Source organism: Triplophysa rosa, linkage group LG2, assembly GCF_024868665.1.
Source record: "Triplophysa rosa linkage group LG2, Trosa_1v2, whole genome shotgun sequence".
Taxonomy (NCBI): Eukaryota; Metazoa; Chordata; class Actinopteri; order Cypriniformes; family Nemacheilidae; genus Triplophysa; species Triplophysa rosa.
The window spans coordinates 26,084,167-26,101,776 of record NC_079891.1 but is presented as its reverse complement, the minus strand read 5'-3'; the positions used below and the strand labels follow the sequence as shown (position 1 = coordinate 26,101,776).

Genomic DNA, 17,610 nt, shown 5'->3' with positions numbered 1-17,610 from the left:
TAAAGTTCGCGACACAACATTTTCATCTTTCACCATAAAAATTATTACACACAGTTATTTTGTTGTTAGAAGTCTCTGTTAAACACTATGGTAAAAACCTTGCTATAGAGAGTTATATAGAGTCACATTACAGAAATATGATGGTATCGGATACACATGCTGCTTGCCTCATATTACGAGGAAACTGTCCTGAAAAAAATGCACAAAATAATTTGTCCTCCTTCTTGGTATGTCCATTTGTAAGTCTTGAATACATAAAACAGATTCAGTTGCCATAAGTGTCTATAATGAAATATCCAATTAACAATGACATAAAACTGTACCGGAAAACAACAATTGTCATGCTTGTTTTGTCATTCTTGAGACATATTTTTTGTCTTGCATAACTTCTCACACCCAAGGTGAAATGAAAAGTGTCTATCCCTGATTCCTCTTCTCATCTCGTGTTTTTCCTGATGAATGCTCACAATCTGGCAACCGAGCAGAATCTATTCAGATTCAAGAATCATTTGATCACGTCTTTCAATTGAAAAAGAACACTGAAGATATGCTTATTTAAAAGAAAACTAAATATAAATAGACAGTGACTCTACAGCCGTTGATTCACATTTAACTAAAGTGATTATCTTTTTATTATATTATTTTTTATACAAACATGGCCATGCTTTATGGAATACTGAATGTGGTCTGAACAAACTGTCTATCAAAGATCTATCAAGAAGATTGCGAACTGCTTCCCGTAATATACATTTATAAAACAACAAAAATATAAAATGCTTTGAAAATCTACTTTTATGACAACAGGAGCAAGTGAATCCTCCTACCATCCCTCATTTCACAATCTATATATAAACAAATCGTTTTTTCTCATCACTCCTTAAAGACACCAAACCAAGAGCTGATAAGCGCCAGTATTACCCAGCATGCCTTTGCAGTTCACCATCCCAAGGGGAATACAGGATCAGCCGACCAAATCCGAGTCAAAGCATAGCAGCTCCCCTCTTTTCAGTTTCTCTAAAAGCAGATGTCAGTGTGCTGGGTAAACCCCCGCTGTTGAAGTACAGTTCTCGGCGAGAAGAAACGAACACAGTGATATCATGTCTTTAAAGTTGCTTTATAAAGCCAGCACATAGAAATCGCAAAAGCGTGCATTTCAATATAGAACCCCCAGACTTCTTATGTGCTCCCACACCATTGAAAATAACAATAAACCTTCATTTTACTCCATTCTCAAGATTCCTTCATGGCTCACAACAGCCCATCACTTCAGAAAACCCAAACCTTCATTAAAATTCTACAGAAAGAAAAAACCTCACTGCAATTCTGGGGTCAACATAAATCCACAAACAAAACAATAATCAGGCAGATACATACAACAAAAATAACAGAGTCAAAATTATATATATTTTTTGTTTTGACATAAAAATATGCTTTTTACATCCTCTTTTCCGATTCCTTTCAATACACGTCCATGTCCATTATAGCACTTCCTGTACACTCAAATCCATCATTCCAGCTCCACGACGGCAGATCCTCTGTTCTGGGTTCAATACGTCCAGTGGGAATGTACATATGAGAAGTGGTAGTTTTTCCAAATAGGTTTTTATCTTTTCACGTTGAGAAACCTCAAAATTTTGGCTGTTGAATGAAAGTTCCCTTCTCTCGCTTTTTTTTAGGCAAAAGTCTTCAGCTGAGTCCACATCACGGTGAGTTCTGTGGTTAATGGCAGTGGTGACTCGTGAAATCCTTGTGTGGTAGAGATGTAGCGCTGCTGCGAGCTAAGCCTGGAGCGGAGAGGGTGGAAAAGTCAAAGGCATCAGATGACATCATCACAGACATTTGAATGAAAATGACTGTTGAACGATAGATATTCCTATTGTGGTCACAGAATACAGTGATGTCTACCAAGTGTGCAAAGTATGTTGATGAAAAATGATTGTTATGAAGTTGAAATGATAGTTACAGTACAAACAGATATTTACACATCAATAGCTTTAATAAAAAGTATTCATTACTTATCAGACCTTGAAGACATTTTCAATCATGAATGGAAAAACTAATGAAGACTTTAATAATATTTGTCTAAATATAATCTAATGTTACACATTAATGGCCACTGATGGCGACCCTAATAAGACATATGAGATGAAGAATGTAAGGATGAGCAGTTGTTTGCCAAGCATGAGGGTGAAAATAAACCGAGGATGGTAATGCCAACCCAGAGAATTCAGCATTTAACTACGCATATTATCTTACCACAAGGTAATGAGTGTTGAAGGGATAGTTCACCCAAAAATAAATCAGGCCTACTCACTCTCTATTGTTCCAAATCTGTACAAATGTCTTTGCTCTGTTGAACACGTAGAAAGATATTGGAGGAATGCTTGTAACCAAATAGTTCTTGGACCCCATTCACTACCATAATAGGAAAAATGACAATGGTAACCAAGAGCTGTTTGCTGTCCTACATTCTTCAAAATATCTTCTTTTGTGTTCAACAGAACAAAAAAATTATAAAGTGATTTTTCCTACCATGGTAGTCGATGGGGTCCAACAACTGTTCGGTTTCTCTGTGTTCATCAGAACAAAGACATTTATACAGATCTGAAACAACTCGAAGGCGAGTAAATGATGACAGATTTTTTTGGGGGGGTGAACTGCCCCTTTAACAGTAACGCACAGTAATACAAATGCATGCATTGCTGTATTTTGTCAAGTTTAAATGTGTCTCAATGAGTCGGTTTGATTATGTGTACGTGTAAATGAGATTTGAGACAAATGGGGAAAAGTCTAATGAACAACAAAGTTATTGTATGGATAGTCTGACCTCATTCGTTGCATGGAAAAGAATACCCGCACTCAGTTTTGTGGAATAACAAAGCCTAGATAATGCCAAAATATTGATTTCGAAGCAAATCATTTTTCTTTGAGCTCCTATTATCCCCTGCATGCACGGAAACATTCATTCTGAAACAAACAAAATCATACTAGAGAAAATAAAAGGATCTTTTTTTGTGATTTGTGATCAAACATGCACTTCTCAGAATAGTGACTGACACAATGCATCCTCTGGGTCAGGCCGGGCAATTAGTAATGGAGGGTGGGTGTTACGTTATGAAGAGGACAAGCAAACGCAAAAGCACCCAAATAAAACATTCGCACAGGATAAAAGATACACACAGGACCTACCATGCATGCATTTAGACCCAGGAGTCAACAGGCTGAGGTTTAACATCACAAGCATCCACCAGACTGACAGTTGGCCTGTTGCTCCTGATATAGTGTTTCCTATTTGTGTCATTCTGCAGCGGTGGGAGAGGGTTTCAAAATCAGCAAAATCAACAGTTTAAACACACAGGTAAAAGCCAGAGTTAGTCCTCACGATGAGGAAGCTCAGGGAAAAATAAACAGACAAAGAAATCAAAGAAGTGAAAGGTCATTTAAGAAGACACATGCAAAACTGAACTGTTAAATGCGGAGAGAACCATTCTGAAAACAAGAAAACTTCAGTTGGGGTTATATTCAAGTGTACAAGCAGGGATCCTTAACTGTGCCAACAGGGCGCAACGTAACCGTTCATCAAACATTCAAACAACGTATAAGAAACATATCTGTGTGTTCAGTTAAACTGACAGTAACGGTGACAAAAATGTAAATTTGCCACGACGTCCATGTATGTGTATTTGGAAAGCTTATTAAATAAATTTAGCAGTTGGCATTCGAAACGCAAAGCCCTGTCACAACACAGAGTTGAACTACAGATGGTGCAAAAATGTAGTCGTCAATACTGCAGCGTGTCCACGAGCACAATCATCTATGAATGCCGTGTGGCCTCATTCAAATGCAGATGCGCAGTAAAGTGAATCACTATCACGCTGGGCTCTGATATCGCTCATAAAACGAGATGACTCCATAAGTCAAAAGGGAATACAAGAACTCAATCTACTGAAGCAGCCTTTCAGAGAAGGCACTTGATAAGCGAGCCTTCCTCTCGTATAGACGCCGGTCCTTTCAATGTGAGGAGAGGACACACAGCATCTTAATCATCACCAAATGAATGACTGTAAAATCATAAAGCTGACATTAAATTATCTGTTTAAGAGCGACGTGGGGTTGATAGGAAAAAGTCTGGTCGATCAGCTTGTATACAGAATCTGGCCAAAATGTTTAATGCGATCTCAAGGGAATTGTAATTATTTTATGAGATGGCTGATTCGTATGAATTTGAGGTAAATCAATATAAAGCAATAATTATGCCATGCCCCTAACATAATCACTGTCACAAACCGTACTAAAATTCATACAAATTTCACATTACCTGTACCTGTGAATTTCGTGGACAGGAAAAAGAAACCGTTTTATCATTGTATCCACTCAAGATTATTTTGGAAAGAGTTAAATGTATATTTATATTAGTAAAAACTGGTCGAAATATGTGTAGTTGATGTTATTTTTATTTTGAGAATGATCATTTGGAAAGTAATGAACAATATATACACTTATTTTATTTATTATATTAGGAAAGTACCAAGTACATAAAAGAAAATGGGCACTTTGATTTCACATTTTATTAATGATTTCCATTTATGCATGACCCCTTTGGAACAAGTGAAAAACAAAAAAGCTCTGAAAACTTGTAGTGTCTTAAGAACACTTCATTTGACGTATTTTTATTATTTTCTTTTCTGGCAACAAATGTAATACACCTCTTGTTTTGTGGCATTGAATAAAATAAAAAATAAAATCAATACAAATTAGCCACCTCATAAAATAGTTAAGATTAGCAGTCATACACACTAAAAAATAATTAATGTGGCTTAGTAAATATCACAACATAAACCGTTATATTAATTTCATTAAATCTTTTAAAATCATTTAACCGTTTTTTTTTCAGTGGAAGATTTTAAAAGAATTGATAAAAAATCAATCTAATTGATCTAAAATGTATTTATTATTTAATAAACAAATTATATATATACACTTAATATTTTTGGTGAATTCTAATAGAAATATTTGAGTTACTCAGATTTACTTATTTTTTTACTTGCATTTACACAATTTAAACAGTATATTTCGTTTACTATTTTTTTTGTGTAAATTGTTTCGTGTAAAATCACCGTAAAGTTTTTTTAGAGTGTAGGTGTTTAGAGTGTAGTTTAGGGTTTGAAGCCAATGTGTCTGAAGCATGTTATACGATTCTTGTTATTCTAGCATCTATTTCTCTTGAAAATGTCATTTTAGGTCCCTGAAGAATTTAATGAATCTAATTTGCTCTGACCTTAAATGGTTCCCGTTCCTGCAGGTCAGACGAACCGTCGCTGCTTTTGTACTTTGAGTTACTGTCTCTCTGGTTGATCGTTGAATAGCCATCTAATGAAAGAGAGAAAGGAGACAAGTTATCAGAAGTTATAACGCTCAGTGTGTCAACACCCTCAGCAGGGCTTCTTCAAACAAGCAGCATCAGATCCTTCGTCTGGAGGCGGCCTGTATGTGCTGCATCCTCACATGAGATCTTTACGCTTCCGGCTGAGATGTTTGTGATGTGTGTGAGCATTGCGGTGCTAGTGTACGTGCAGGCGGGCGGTTCGACACTTCCTTCAGCCCACTCGAGCAGCACCTCGTCTCTAGCCTCTGTCCAATTATTGTCAGTCAGGCTTGGAGAGGACGCAGTGCAGCAGAGAAGATCAGAAACACTGCGCTATGACGATGAGGTGCTAGTCTGTATCGCTGTTGAACTTGTTTAAAATTTCATTGGCTCAAAGCACAACATGCATGTTACACCGCAAGCATCTTATTAAAAGAGGGTTTGTGCAGACAGCATTGGAATGACACTCTTCAAAAAACGAAAAGCGATTCATACACAGTAAGAATTCAATTACACTTGAACCTTAAAACAGTACCGCTGTTTGGGAGACATTGCAGGGAACTGAGTATTAAAAAGAGTTTGTTTTATTTATTGAGATTATGCAAGCATAGACTTACCTGGACCAAATTCATCCATAGGTATCATATCCCCACTGCCACACCCTCTGCTGCCTGCAAACATTTTATTGGACGGGTTTTTCATGGCAATGAGACCTGAGCTCATTTCAAACTGAATGTTCTGAGTTCAATACAAGTTAAGATTTGTCGGCAGTACCTGCGACCTGCTGTCGATTACAGTGGAAAACATGTACACCAATCCTTCAGTTTGAAAAAATTAAGCGAAAAATGGGGTGTTCGAATATACAGTTCCAGTCAGATTTTTGGAAACGTTTGACTGAAATGTTTCTAACGATCTAAAAAATCCTTTAATCTCAATGCGTATGCTGAAATTTTTAAAAATTTATTTTGTAATATATTTGTGCCAACATACTAGCATCTTTCATTAGAAAACAAAAATGTTATTTAAAAATATTTTTGAAATGACTGACTTTCACTATACAATGAGGGAAAAAGCAGCCAATAAGAGCCCTGAATAGACTGAGAACACCTTTGCTCTTTAAAATGCCAAGAGACCATCTTGCAAATTGTCAAAGGGTGGCTACCTTTTGATGTTTTAGGGTGGCTAAAACATAACATAGTTTTGATGCATATTAAATGCTTTTAGATGCTTTTATGCTGTATACACACCAAAAGCGAAACATTGTGTTCCTCGGTGCAGATTTCTCATAGGTTTATTTGTTTTTATTTGTTATTGTTCCCCTTGCACAAAAAAAACATTGCGGGACGTGGAGCGTCCTCACGCATCCCGAACGTATCAAACCATACGTGTCAATGTGCTCTTTGCACGAATATCCCGCTTGAGTTGAAAATGTTCAACTTGCATGGAAGACGTGGCTGAGGAGAATATCACACGTTCGCAGCAATTGCGTCACCTGGCACGAATTCAAAGGCCTATATATTCCCCTCTTGCATTGACTTTATAAGTCATTTTGTTAGTTTAGATGAATTTACTGTTATTCTAAATAAAAAATTATTAAAGGGGTCATATGACACGGCTAAAACAAATATTATCGTTTGTTTTAGATGTAATGCAATGTATATACACGATTTAAGGTTCAAAAACGCTGTATTTTCCACATACCGTGCATGTCTGTATCTCCTCTTTGCCCCGCCTCTCTGAAACGCTCAGATTTTTTACAAAGCTCATCGCTCTGAAAAGCGAGGTGTGCTATGATTGGCCAGTTAACTGCAAGCGTGTGATGGAAATGTAACGCTTCTTACCATATTTGGAACATCAGGTTCCAAAGCAATTGTACTGACAGGTACTGACTTGCGTATACATTTGGGCGGTCTCAGTCAACGAACTGACGTAGATTTGTGGGGGTGTGGTTACACGAGGCGTTTCAGGCAGGTCTGGGTGAGCATTCGCTTTTAGATAGAATGCATCTTTTGTTCCGACACTTTAATTTTTGCAATTTTACCTGTCTAATACATGCATGGGCAACTTATAACACACCAAAAACACAGAAAAACACGTGTTCGCGCCATAGGACCCCTTTAAATGTTTCCGAACTTTTGACTCGTGCTGTATATCTTTTCACATGTATAGCCAAAATGTATTAACATAAGACTAATACAGAGCTATACACTACTGGTAAAAAAATGTAAGGTAACTGTGACGAGGGAGGCGTGACGAGAGCCGTGGGAGGAGGAAGCCGTTCGTCCTTTTATGCTTCCGATCTCCTCCGTGAGAGATACGACGCCGGTGTGACGCCCAGCTGACACTCATTATCAATCGCGTCCCGGCCTCGCTTCCTCCTCCCATGGCTCTCGTCACGCCTCCCTCGTCACAGTAACTTACTCGCTTATTTTTTTTTCACATTTAAAATGATAGTAACCTCATAAACACAAACTGGAGTCGGAATTAGGCTATGACTGCAATATTTCAAAATAAATAAAAATTATGTTATAATTGATCATCTTCAGTGTAGTCCCCCTTTGCCTCGAATTTAGAGAAATATTATCTACTCTCTATTCTCTACCTTCATTCCCTGAGATTACCTAACATTTTGTTTTGTATTAAAAGAATCTAGTATGTTTGAACAGTTATATTTTTGTCTACAGAGCTATTGAATCTTCAGATCAAAAGATTTGTAAAGTCAAGATCAAAATGTAAAAAGTGAAATCCCAAATTGTTTATTAAACACGAGGGAGAAGTCAACATTATCATTGAACATTGTTGGGCCCAAGCAATTTAACCTTGGGTCTCTTCACATTGATCAAAACCCCTCCTCTGATGGTACCGTTACTGAATAAATGTCACAGATGCTGCCGACAAAGCCTAACTTCTATTAAATTTGAAACTGCCTTCACCTTACAATACTTTGAAGAAGTTTTTTGAGGACTTTCCTCCGCATTAGGCCAAGCAGGGAATGAAGTGGAAGTGATGAATGTGATTAAATGCATCGTTGTCATGAGCATCCATACAAACGGCGGTAATAAAACCGGTAAAGCCAAAGCTGTCATGCTAACTCCTCTCTCAATGAGATGTGTTGTGCTCGGGTGGACGGATGGGACTCTTTATGGCAACACTGCGGTAATTTACTATCATTTGACTTGAGAGTGAATGAATAATGAGCTGCTATACCGAGGCCCATTAATCTGCTGTCTGATCCTCATAAATCATTCTGTATCATATGGACGGCTCAAATGACCAATTAAATTGCTGGAGATGGGAGCAGCTGCGCACACCGGCTAAGCGACGGGGGTGAGAGATCAAGCATTTTGCCACGTGTGAAAACACAGAAAGTGGTAGAGTTTACAAGATACGCTCGTGTAGGTACACCTGAACCTCCAGATGTCCTCTGAGCACCTGGATTGAGCATCTCTCTGTTTGGAGTCTTACGCTAACCTTGGTTCTTTTCCATCAAGGGGAGCGTCGTGTCATCGTAGCCCGGCTTGCAGCTCTTGGACCCTTTGGGAGTGCCGGTTGCTATAGGCTGAAAATAATCATGAATGAAAGAAAGAAAGTGTTTATAAAAAAGTGATATAAAATAATAATACTGATACAAAAATGTGTGATATAAAAGAATTTTCAATAATTAAAATTATTATTAATATATATATTATTAATAAGTTTAATAATTTTAAATGATACTTAAAAAATATAAATGTTTTTATTTCCTTTATGCAAAAGATTTTTTGATTGCGAAGTGACAGTTGCTTTGTGCTGAAAATAATCAAGAATTATCCAAATTTAAGTGTGATATATATATAATATAATTACAATTATATTTTAAGAATCATAAATGTTTTTTATTTTCTTAATGCAAAATATATTTTAATATATTTGTAATTCTTTTTTAACAATTTACTTTTTGTATAGATTTTTTATTTGATTGGATACTATATTTAGTATATCTCTAAGGTAAAATAAGGAAGAAATGTGCATTTGTCGACGTTTTGCTCTACCTGGAAGTGCGTTTTATTCCAGCCATCCTTGGTCAGGGCATTTCTCAACTCCTTATAGCTCCAAACGGTCTGGAGTACATGGGAGGCAGCTTTGGTCTCCCTCGCCGACTGGCTGCAGCGCATAAACACGAGGGAAAGAGAGAATCCAGAGCTCAGTGGAATAACTCTCAAATTCCTCTTCCCCTGAAGACACCACGTCTCAAATCTCCCACCCCTGTGGCCACAGATTTCTCTCTTTTGGCTTCATTAGCTTTCTCTGTGATCCTCACTTAATTACCAGGAGTCTAAAACTTCAAAGGCACATCTCCAGAGTCGGAGAGACAGCCACGCTCCAGTCAGGCATGTACCGTTTAAAAAGTTAATCTCTCACAATCAATATTTAGTTTTGCACAAACTGTACTCGGGCGAAAACACCATCTAAAGTTTTAAATGGGGTCATGTGTGGAAAGATTTGGGGAGGTTTGTTTAACATACGGCTTCTCTCCAGAGACGCCTGCTGCTTTTGATATCTACAACACTTTATTTAATATTCCGTTTTCACATGCATATATTAACAATGACATGCGTTGATAAAAATAAGTCACTTCAAAGAGCACTGTGCTGAAAGAGGCGGAACCAAACCACAGATCAAAAACCTGTTGCTTGGTACTTACTGCACTTAACAAGCCTTAAAGGAATAGTCATCTAAAAATGAAAATGATTTACACATTTAAAAGGTCGTGTGAATAATATCACATAACAGGAAAGGCTGTGAACAAACCGTAGACTGAATATGATAAAGAGAAGTTTGGTGGTTTCTTCATCCAGTGCTTACCTGGTCCTGTTGATGGCCACTAGTTTGTCAATAGCTTGAGCGGTCATGAGCGAGCGAGCGTTCTCCGAGCTGTCAGTGATGATTTCATGGATGGTGTTTAGGATGGCCACCACCGTATCTTCCTCTAGGTTCTTGGCTGGCCGCTGTTGGCCACTCGGCAGATTGCTAACCAGGTCCCTCATGGCGTAACTCCCTGGGAAGGACATTACAAAGAAATGAGAGATTCACCTTTGGAAAAAAGCAAAACAAGTCGCAGACACAGAGGAAAAATAAAACCGTAATCATGAACTTTCTACATTCCTAAGGAATAGCGTTTCCAAAAAATTACAACCCATTTAATACTTAAATCTCCACCCAAACCTATATCACTTTTTTCCAACGAACACACAAAAACAAGTCTTTAAAATGACTTTCCAAGTAATTATAATTCAGATTAAGAAACACAAAAATATCGTAAAAAAGAGGTCAATGCCACTCATGCACTATATCGCAAGTGTTGTAAAGTCATACGATTAAAATTAAAAGAAATTTGAATTCTTCCAAATTTATCATTTTGTGTTCCTCAAAAGAAAGTGAAACAATTTTTTAACAATATAAAGGATAAACAAATGTTTTCGTGTGCGAACTGTCCCTTTAAAAAGTCTGTCCTTGGATATGCTGCTCTTGCCTATGAGGTCTTTGTTGCGGCGGTCGATGGACAGATTCCTCAGTGCGATGGCCACAGCTCGCACCACCTTATCTGAATCAGAACGCAGGAGCTCCACGAGGATAGGCAGACCTTTCTCTTTACGCACCGTCGCACGGATATAGTTCGACCACTATAGAAATAAAAAGAAACATGCTGTATAAAACCAGTGATCGCCTGTGCTTAACACATTGAGAGAAAACTGAACAAAGAACTAGACGTGCATTTCTCTCTCCTACCTCATGTATTACGCACAAGCGACCTTTTGAGATGCAATTATGGTGCAGCAATGGCAACTTATTGCCACTAGGAGGCGCTAGTAGGCTTTGTAACAGTTACTACTTACTACAAGAATCCCAAAAACATCAGCAGAAAAGTAGCGGTAATAAATTAATAAATAAACCCCTCAAATCCTCTTACAGACCACAGCCGCGAAATGTCCGTCTCCCTACGGCAGTGTACTTGGGACTAGCATGTGTGTGGCCAAGCATAGAGATGAGGCGGTCTGAGGTGGTTTAAGCGCTCAGAGAAACTGTGCGCTTATGCATGACTGCTCTTGATGTCATAAGCTGCTCCAGGAGACACGGAGCAGGAAACAAGGTGGGGCAGTTTAATGGGATTTACTCTTGTAATAGGTATAGGGGAATGTGTTCATTAGGAGCTCTGTCACTTGACTTCTGCCACAAGGAGTGGCGAGAGCCCACCTGCCACTGTGGCAAAGACTGTCATAATTGTTCTCACGAGGAAATGAGATGTTTTGGCAAACCCTGAATAAATTACAATAAGGTTTTATAAAGGGAGTGGAATAGATATTGCATTCCAGCAGGACAATGAGTCTTGCTTGTTGGATATGTTGGTGACTTGAAAAGCCAATTTGATTTTAACGTAAAAGTTGAGGCAGAACCATAAAACATAACCAGAAGTAATGAAATCTCTAACTTTGCACTTTGCATTTGATTTCTATCACCATCACGGTTTGAAACATAAAATCGGAGGTTACTATACGTGTGTTAAAGTCAAATAACATCAAACTGATAAAGTTGCACCCAACATCTTAATAACAGTTTTTTCTTTACTGCATTTTGAACAAAAACGTTACAGTACTGCTTCTACATTCCCAAACCCTACTACATTCCACATTTACTATAATGCAGTGACTTACTGTCCACTGTCCCGCGCTGAGATTCTGCAGAGCCCCGGCCGCTGCTTCAAGAGTGTTATAGTTCTGACTCTCTGTAAGCAAGGACAGGTATAGACGAACCACTTCCGGCTGATAGAGTAATTCAAAACCTGCACACACATTCACAACAGAATTAGAGATCACACACAAGACATAACATAAACACGCTCTGGAGTATATACTGATTGTATTTCCTCCCATCAGTGTTGTGTCCCACCTGGCAAAATGAAAATGAAAAGTGGACTAAATAACAGGGTAGGACAAAGACATGATTATCAGGACAGAGAAAAAGAGACAGAAAATCAAAGACACTCCACTTTCACAGATACAGTGAGCAGTTAAACAGACAAAATGTCACAAAAAAGCCAATACTCCAATAGACGATTTGCTGCTCGATAGTAGCGTCCCAATCACAAACCAATGAAATCAGCGAGTACACCAGAAAACATGACTTAAAGTAGCTCCTTTCTGCTGATTTAGGGTCAACACCTCCACCACAAAACACACAAGCGTTCTGAAAATACCAAGAGAAGTTTGCAGTGGTTGTAGGGAGTGAATAATTCTCTTGGAAGATGCTAAATGAACCGGCAGAAGTGCTGACGTATGGATCACTGCGTGCCTTTCTTTGGATTTGCTCGTGCTGTTTCTGGGAAGCTGTTTGTGCATCCGCTCGTCTATGATTTTTCACAGGCTAGGATTTGAAGACTGAATTGGATGTGCTGTAGCGCTGAGCAATTCAAGATATCGACTGATCTAACGAAAACAAACAAGCATATCAAAGGAGGTTGATTGTCTATTCGATGCATTCTGGCCGGGTGATGTCAGCAGCCGTGTCTGTGTGCCGACATCCAGTTATTCGTTTTCAGAAGCTGCAGACACAAACAGATTCTAGTTAACACACATCATTTGGATCTTTTCACTCGAAATTCCAAAAACTCAACATCTCAAACATGACAGATCTTACAAGTCAAATATATACTTTCACTGAACTGTCGAGTAAGCTAGGGTTGTCCCGGTCCCATAAACATATCTTACGATACTGCCAGCTGAAGTTTACTGATACCAAATAGTAACACGATGCTGTACCATGTTTATAATCGAAATCTACTAAATAAACCAAATTTCCTTAAAGGGGTCATATGACACGGCTAAAACAAATATTATCGTTTGTTTTAGATGTAATGCAATGTATATACACGATTTAAGGTTCATAAACGCTGTATTTTCCACACACCGTGCATGTTTGTATCTCCTCTTTGCCCCGACACTCTGAAACGCGCTGATTTTTAACAAAGCTCATCGCTCTGAAAAGCGAGGTGTGCTATGATTGGCCAGTTAACCAGTGTGTAGTGATTGGTCGAATACTGCAAGCGTGTGACGGAAATGTAACGCCTCTTACCATATTTGGAACATCAGGTTCCAAAGCAATTGTACTGACAGGTACGCCCACCTTACTTGCGTATACATTTGGGCGGTCTTAGTCAAATCATACCAAGAAGTGACGTAGATTTGTGGGGGTGTGGTTACACGAGATGTTTCAGGCAGGTCTGGGTGAGCATTCGCTTTTAGATAGAATGCATCTTTTGTTCCCACACTTTCATTTTTGCAATTTTACGTGTCTAATACATGCATGGGCAACTTATAACACACCAAAGACACAGAAAAACACGTGTTCACACCATATGACCCCTTTAATACACAGATCTAAATGAAACATTCTGTATTAACTATAGTAAACTGTATTATACTGTACGCTACAATATTTTGTAGTGCTAACTACAGTATAGTAATTTAATAAATTGTTGCAAATACCGTTGTATACTTTAATATGTACTATGGTAAGACTCAAAAACAAGTGTCTAGGAATTTTAGTAAAGTTTACTGTAGTAAATACTAAAGTATACACTAGAAAATTTTTCACGTGGGAACTAATTCAACTGTGCAACAAATTTCATTTATACAGCAATTTTTATAAAGGGAAATGTTAGGCTTGGTGAATCATTCAATCAATTCATTGAAAACGACTGATTTATTCAACAACGATACATTCCAGATGAATGACTCACACTGAATCATCATCTCAATCATCTCAAATCAGAGTTGTTCAAAACACGGATTCATTTAGGAGAGAAACACCGTAAAAAGGAGGAATTAAGTGCTTAAATGAATGTTAATGCGAGTACTAAAACGATACTACCGTTTAAAAAATAGAGCGACACTGTATTTTGAAGCTTTAGCATTGTGATGCTACCATAATAGCAACGGTACACTGTGCAATCCTACTCTCTTAAATAAAAGGGATAGTTCATCCAAAAAAGAAAATTCTGTCATGAATTACTCTCTAGTTGTTCCAAACCTGTATAAATTTCTTTGTTTGGTTGAACACAGAGAAAGATATTTGGATGAATGCTTGTAACCAAACAGTTCTTGGACCCCATTGACTACCACAGTAGGAAAAATGACAATGGTAGTCAAAAATGCCCCAGAACTGTTTGCTGTGATACATTCTTCAAAATATATTCTTTTGAATTTTGAAATTTATAAAGTGATTTTTCCTTCTATGGTAGTCAATGGGTCCAAGAACTGTTTGGTTACAAGCATTTTTCCAAATATCTTTCTCCGTGTTCATCAGAACAAAGAAATGTATACAGATTTGGAACAACTCGAAGGCGAGTAAATGACGTAATTTTTTTCTTTGGGTGCACTATCCCTTTAAGATCAAGGTTCTCAAGACTTGCAGATGTGTTTTCTTCACAAGTAACATATACATTACAAAAATGGTCAATTAATACTCACAAAAGATTCAATATGTGAGCGATAATATGATGTATGATATGATATGTGCTTTCCTGTGGCTCAGTGGTTAGAGCATGGCGCTAGCAACGCCAAGGTCATGGGTTCGATCCCAGGGGATTGCACATAGTTAGAAACAAATGTATAGTACAATGCAATGTAAGTCGCTTTTAGCGTCTGCCAAATGCATAAATGCAAATGTATGATATGATATAAATGTAAAATATAAAAGCTTAGATGGTGCTAAATCCAAATCTGCATCTAACACCTATAATTTAGAAAGGGAGGTGTGACCTGCAGGACATGGGCTTGGTTTAGAATCCCATACGTTTTTATTTCTGGTTGGTGGTTTATGCATGTGAACGACGGTCCTCGCCTTCCAGTCTGAACCTCAATTACTGTTTAAAGCTATTTTAAGTCTTTCTCCTCCACACTGCTTTAGAAGTCATCTTGAGTGAAAGCAAAAAGACATCAGAGAAGCTCTAAGAGAGAGGACATGTACGGATTAGCTTTGTAAATGCACGTGTTTACTTTAAACACTGCGCTTTTATAACACTCTAAGCGTCTTTGTTGGAAGTCAGAAATCACTGTAGTTATTCAAAAGGAGCGTTGTACCTCTTTCTGTTTGACAATAACAATTTTCCCTAATATCTTTCCGTCAAAAATGGTCTCTGCGTTAAAAAAAAACTAAAATGCTTCATTTTATTCAGAAAACCGACTGCCTGCTAGTTTGACTTGAACTCAATCCGGTCAATACACAGCAAGCTAAGCAATTTAAAGATCTTGTAGTGAGACTGTTGACAGATATATCACAGTTAATGAAGATTTCGCTTTGTAAGACTGACACCCGCGTAAAACCCTCTGCAAAGTTTCCGTCACGTACATGACAGGCCTTTGAAATACGGAAGTCTGCGACTCCACATTCCCTCTTTCCTCAGTTCGGGGAGGCTGGATTTGTCTCTGGCAGAGCTGTAGTTCTGAAACAGCTAATTTTAAGCTGCGATTCGGGATTAGTTGCCAAAAACGTTCTTCCTTTAGAGAAAGATCAGAAGAGCGGGAGAAATACGCCCTGCTCTGCAAATATCATCAATTTGTTGGGATTTAAAGTCCACTTTTAAGAAAAACGTGAAAAGAAGAACTGGTAGAAATGCTGGAAAAGTTACCGTACGCACACACAGACCAAAGTCAACAAAGCATACCAAAGAAACCGATACAAGCCAGCCGTGGTGCCCGAATGTAATTAACAATCTCAGGGGAAAGAATGAAGAGAATATGAGAACAGTGAGTTTCACTCTAGCTTTGTAGTTGTAGTTTCTTAAAAGTAGGTCACTGGAAAGTAAAGTTAAAATGTGAGTTGACACCAAGCGATAAACTGAGCGACTGCTGTATTGACACATAATTGGTTCAAATGACTTCCTTACTGGATGCAATTAAAAGGAGTTTAAAAGTGGTTTGACAAGTGCAAAGACACACGCACACACATGCACACACACACCTGAATTCTGTCCAAGTTTCCTTCAATAACCTAAAAAATGATCTGAAAAGCCCTCCTCAATGCAGCATTTATAAATGAGACAATAAATACCCAAATAAGGTACCAATAAGAATGTTGCTCGTATTTCAACACATCTGAGAGAGTTTGTTCACCAGAGACCAATACAAAGATAAACCTGTCTACTATTGTAATATGTGAATGCAGAATATGAGAGAGGATGGATTGTCTCGCATCTCCCCTGAGGCGACAGCTGAAGGAAAATGAGCCATCTCAATTCAACCTCTGGCAGGCCTTTTCGATTTTCAACATGAAGTCTACACTTTCTCTTTACGTGATGACTTGTGAGTTGCATCCAAAAGATGCAGGAAGTGCCAACAGGTTGCAAGGTTACATTGTAATAAGGTGTTATTTGCCATTGACTGCATCAAATGAAGGAAGGTACGGCTTGCAAACAACATCACAGCATCTGTGCCCACAAGGCCGCCCATGGAGACAGGAAGTGCTGCATTCTTTAGGGAACAGAACAAAGCACCTTTCTCATTCTGAATCCCTCCACAGGCCATTGGAACAGAATGGACAAGCCTGTCAACTTTTTGATTTCTTCTAGAAATGCCTCTTTATAGATCGAAAGCCTCTGGCCGGCTCTAAGAATGCTTCGGTTCAATTCTGGAAGTGGCATCTGCCTCGCGCTCTGGTTGGCCCAATCCCACTGTGACATACCAGAGTGCCGCAGGGCTGCCGAAACCAGCTTGTCACTTCTCACCCGAGGAGGCCTTTTTGCTTTTCACTTGTCCCCAGCGGTCCATATTATGCAGATGTCAATCTTCAAACCTTCCATTCCTAAAACAGATTTTCTTCTCTATGCTTCCACTCTAACCTTTCATTGACAAAACACCACATTTATTTACTTTTCTATGTCAAAACTGTTGTTTCTATCATTACCAGAGCAGGCCTATTTATAAGAAATAATGCATTGAACATATTTATACAGGTTTCCAAGGGTTTTAATCTCTATGGGCGAAGCAGGATGTTTATTTGAAACTTTAAGCTTGCCAAGAATAACAGCTGTGATCTAAACCTTCTGAGCAGCTACCTATGAAATAATTGAGGAATGTGATTGTAGATATCTACGTTTATAACCGGAGATGGTGGTGAAGCAGACATTGGCATGTCTTGGAAACCAGAACTATTTGGTGGAAAAGAAAGGGCCAGCTGAACTACAAACGATACCTTTAAGGTCTTTGCAC

The 17,610-nt window shown here is 38.3% G+C and overlaps 1 protein-coding gene across 12 annotated transcripts in view; it reads right to left on the bottom strand.

The window, feature by feature from the left end:
* Positions 1–1,095: 1,095 nt before the first annotated feature.
* arvcfb (ARVCF delta catenin family member b) overlaps positions 1,096–17,610 on the bottom strand; it is a 218,596-nt gene continuing 202,081 nt past the window's right edge. For 9 of the 12 annotated variants that reach the window (XM_057350777.1, XM_057350794.1, XM_057350814.1 and 6 more), the window contains 9 exons: positions 12,058–12,185; positions 10,878–11,028; positions 10,211–10,403; positions 9,397–9,508; positions 8,837–8,924; positions 5,983–6,036; positions 5,279–5,370; positions 3,190–3,302; positions 1,096–1,784 (listed from right to left, as the gene is read on the bottom strand). In XM_057350777.1, the coding sequence (XP_057206760.1) occupies positions 3,201–3,302; positions 5,279–5,370; positions 5,983–6,036; positions 8,837–8,924; positions 9,397–9,508; positions 10,211–10,403; positions 10,878–11,028; positions 12,058–12,185 (920 nt within the window). In that variant the 3' untranslated portion in view covers positions 1,096–1,784; positions 3,190–3,200. The remainder of the gene's footprint in view (positions 1,785–3,189; positions 3,303–5,278; positions 5,371–5,982; positions 6,037–8,836; positions 8,925–9,396; positions 9,509–10,210; positions 10,404–10,877; positions 11,029–12,057; positions 12,186–17,610) is intronic. The other 3 variants (XM_057350833.1, XM_057350824.1, XM_057350842.1) reach the window with 3 other exon arrangements.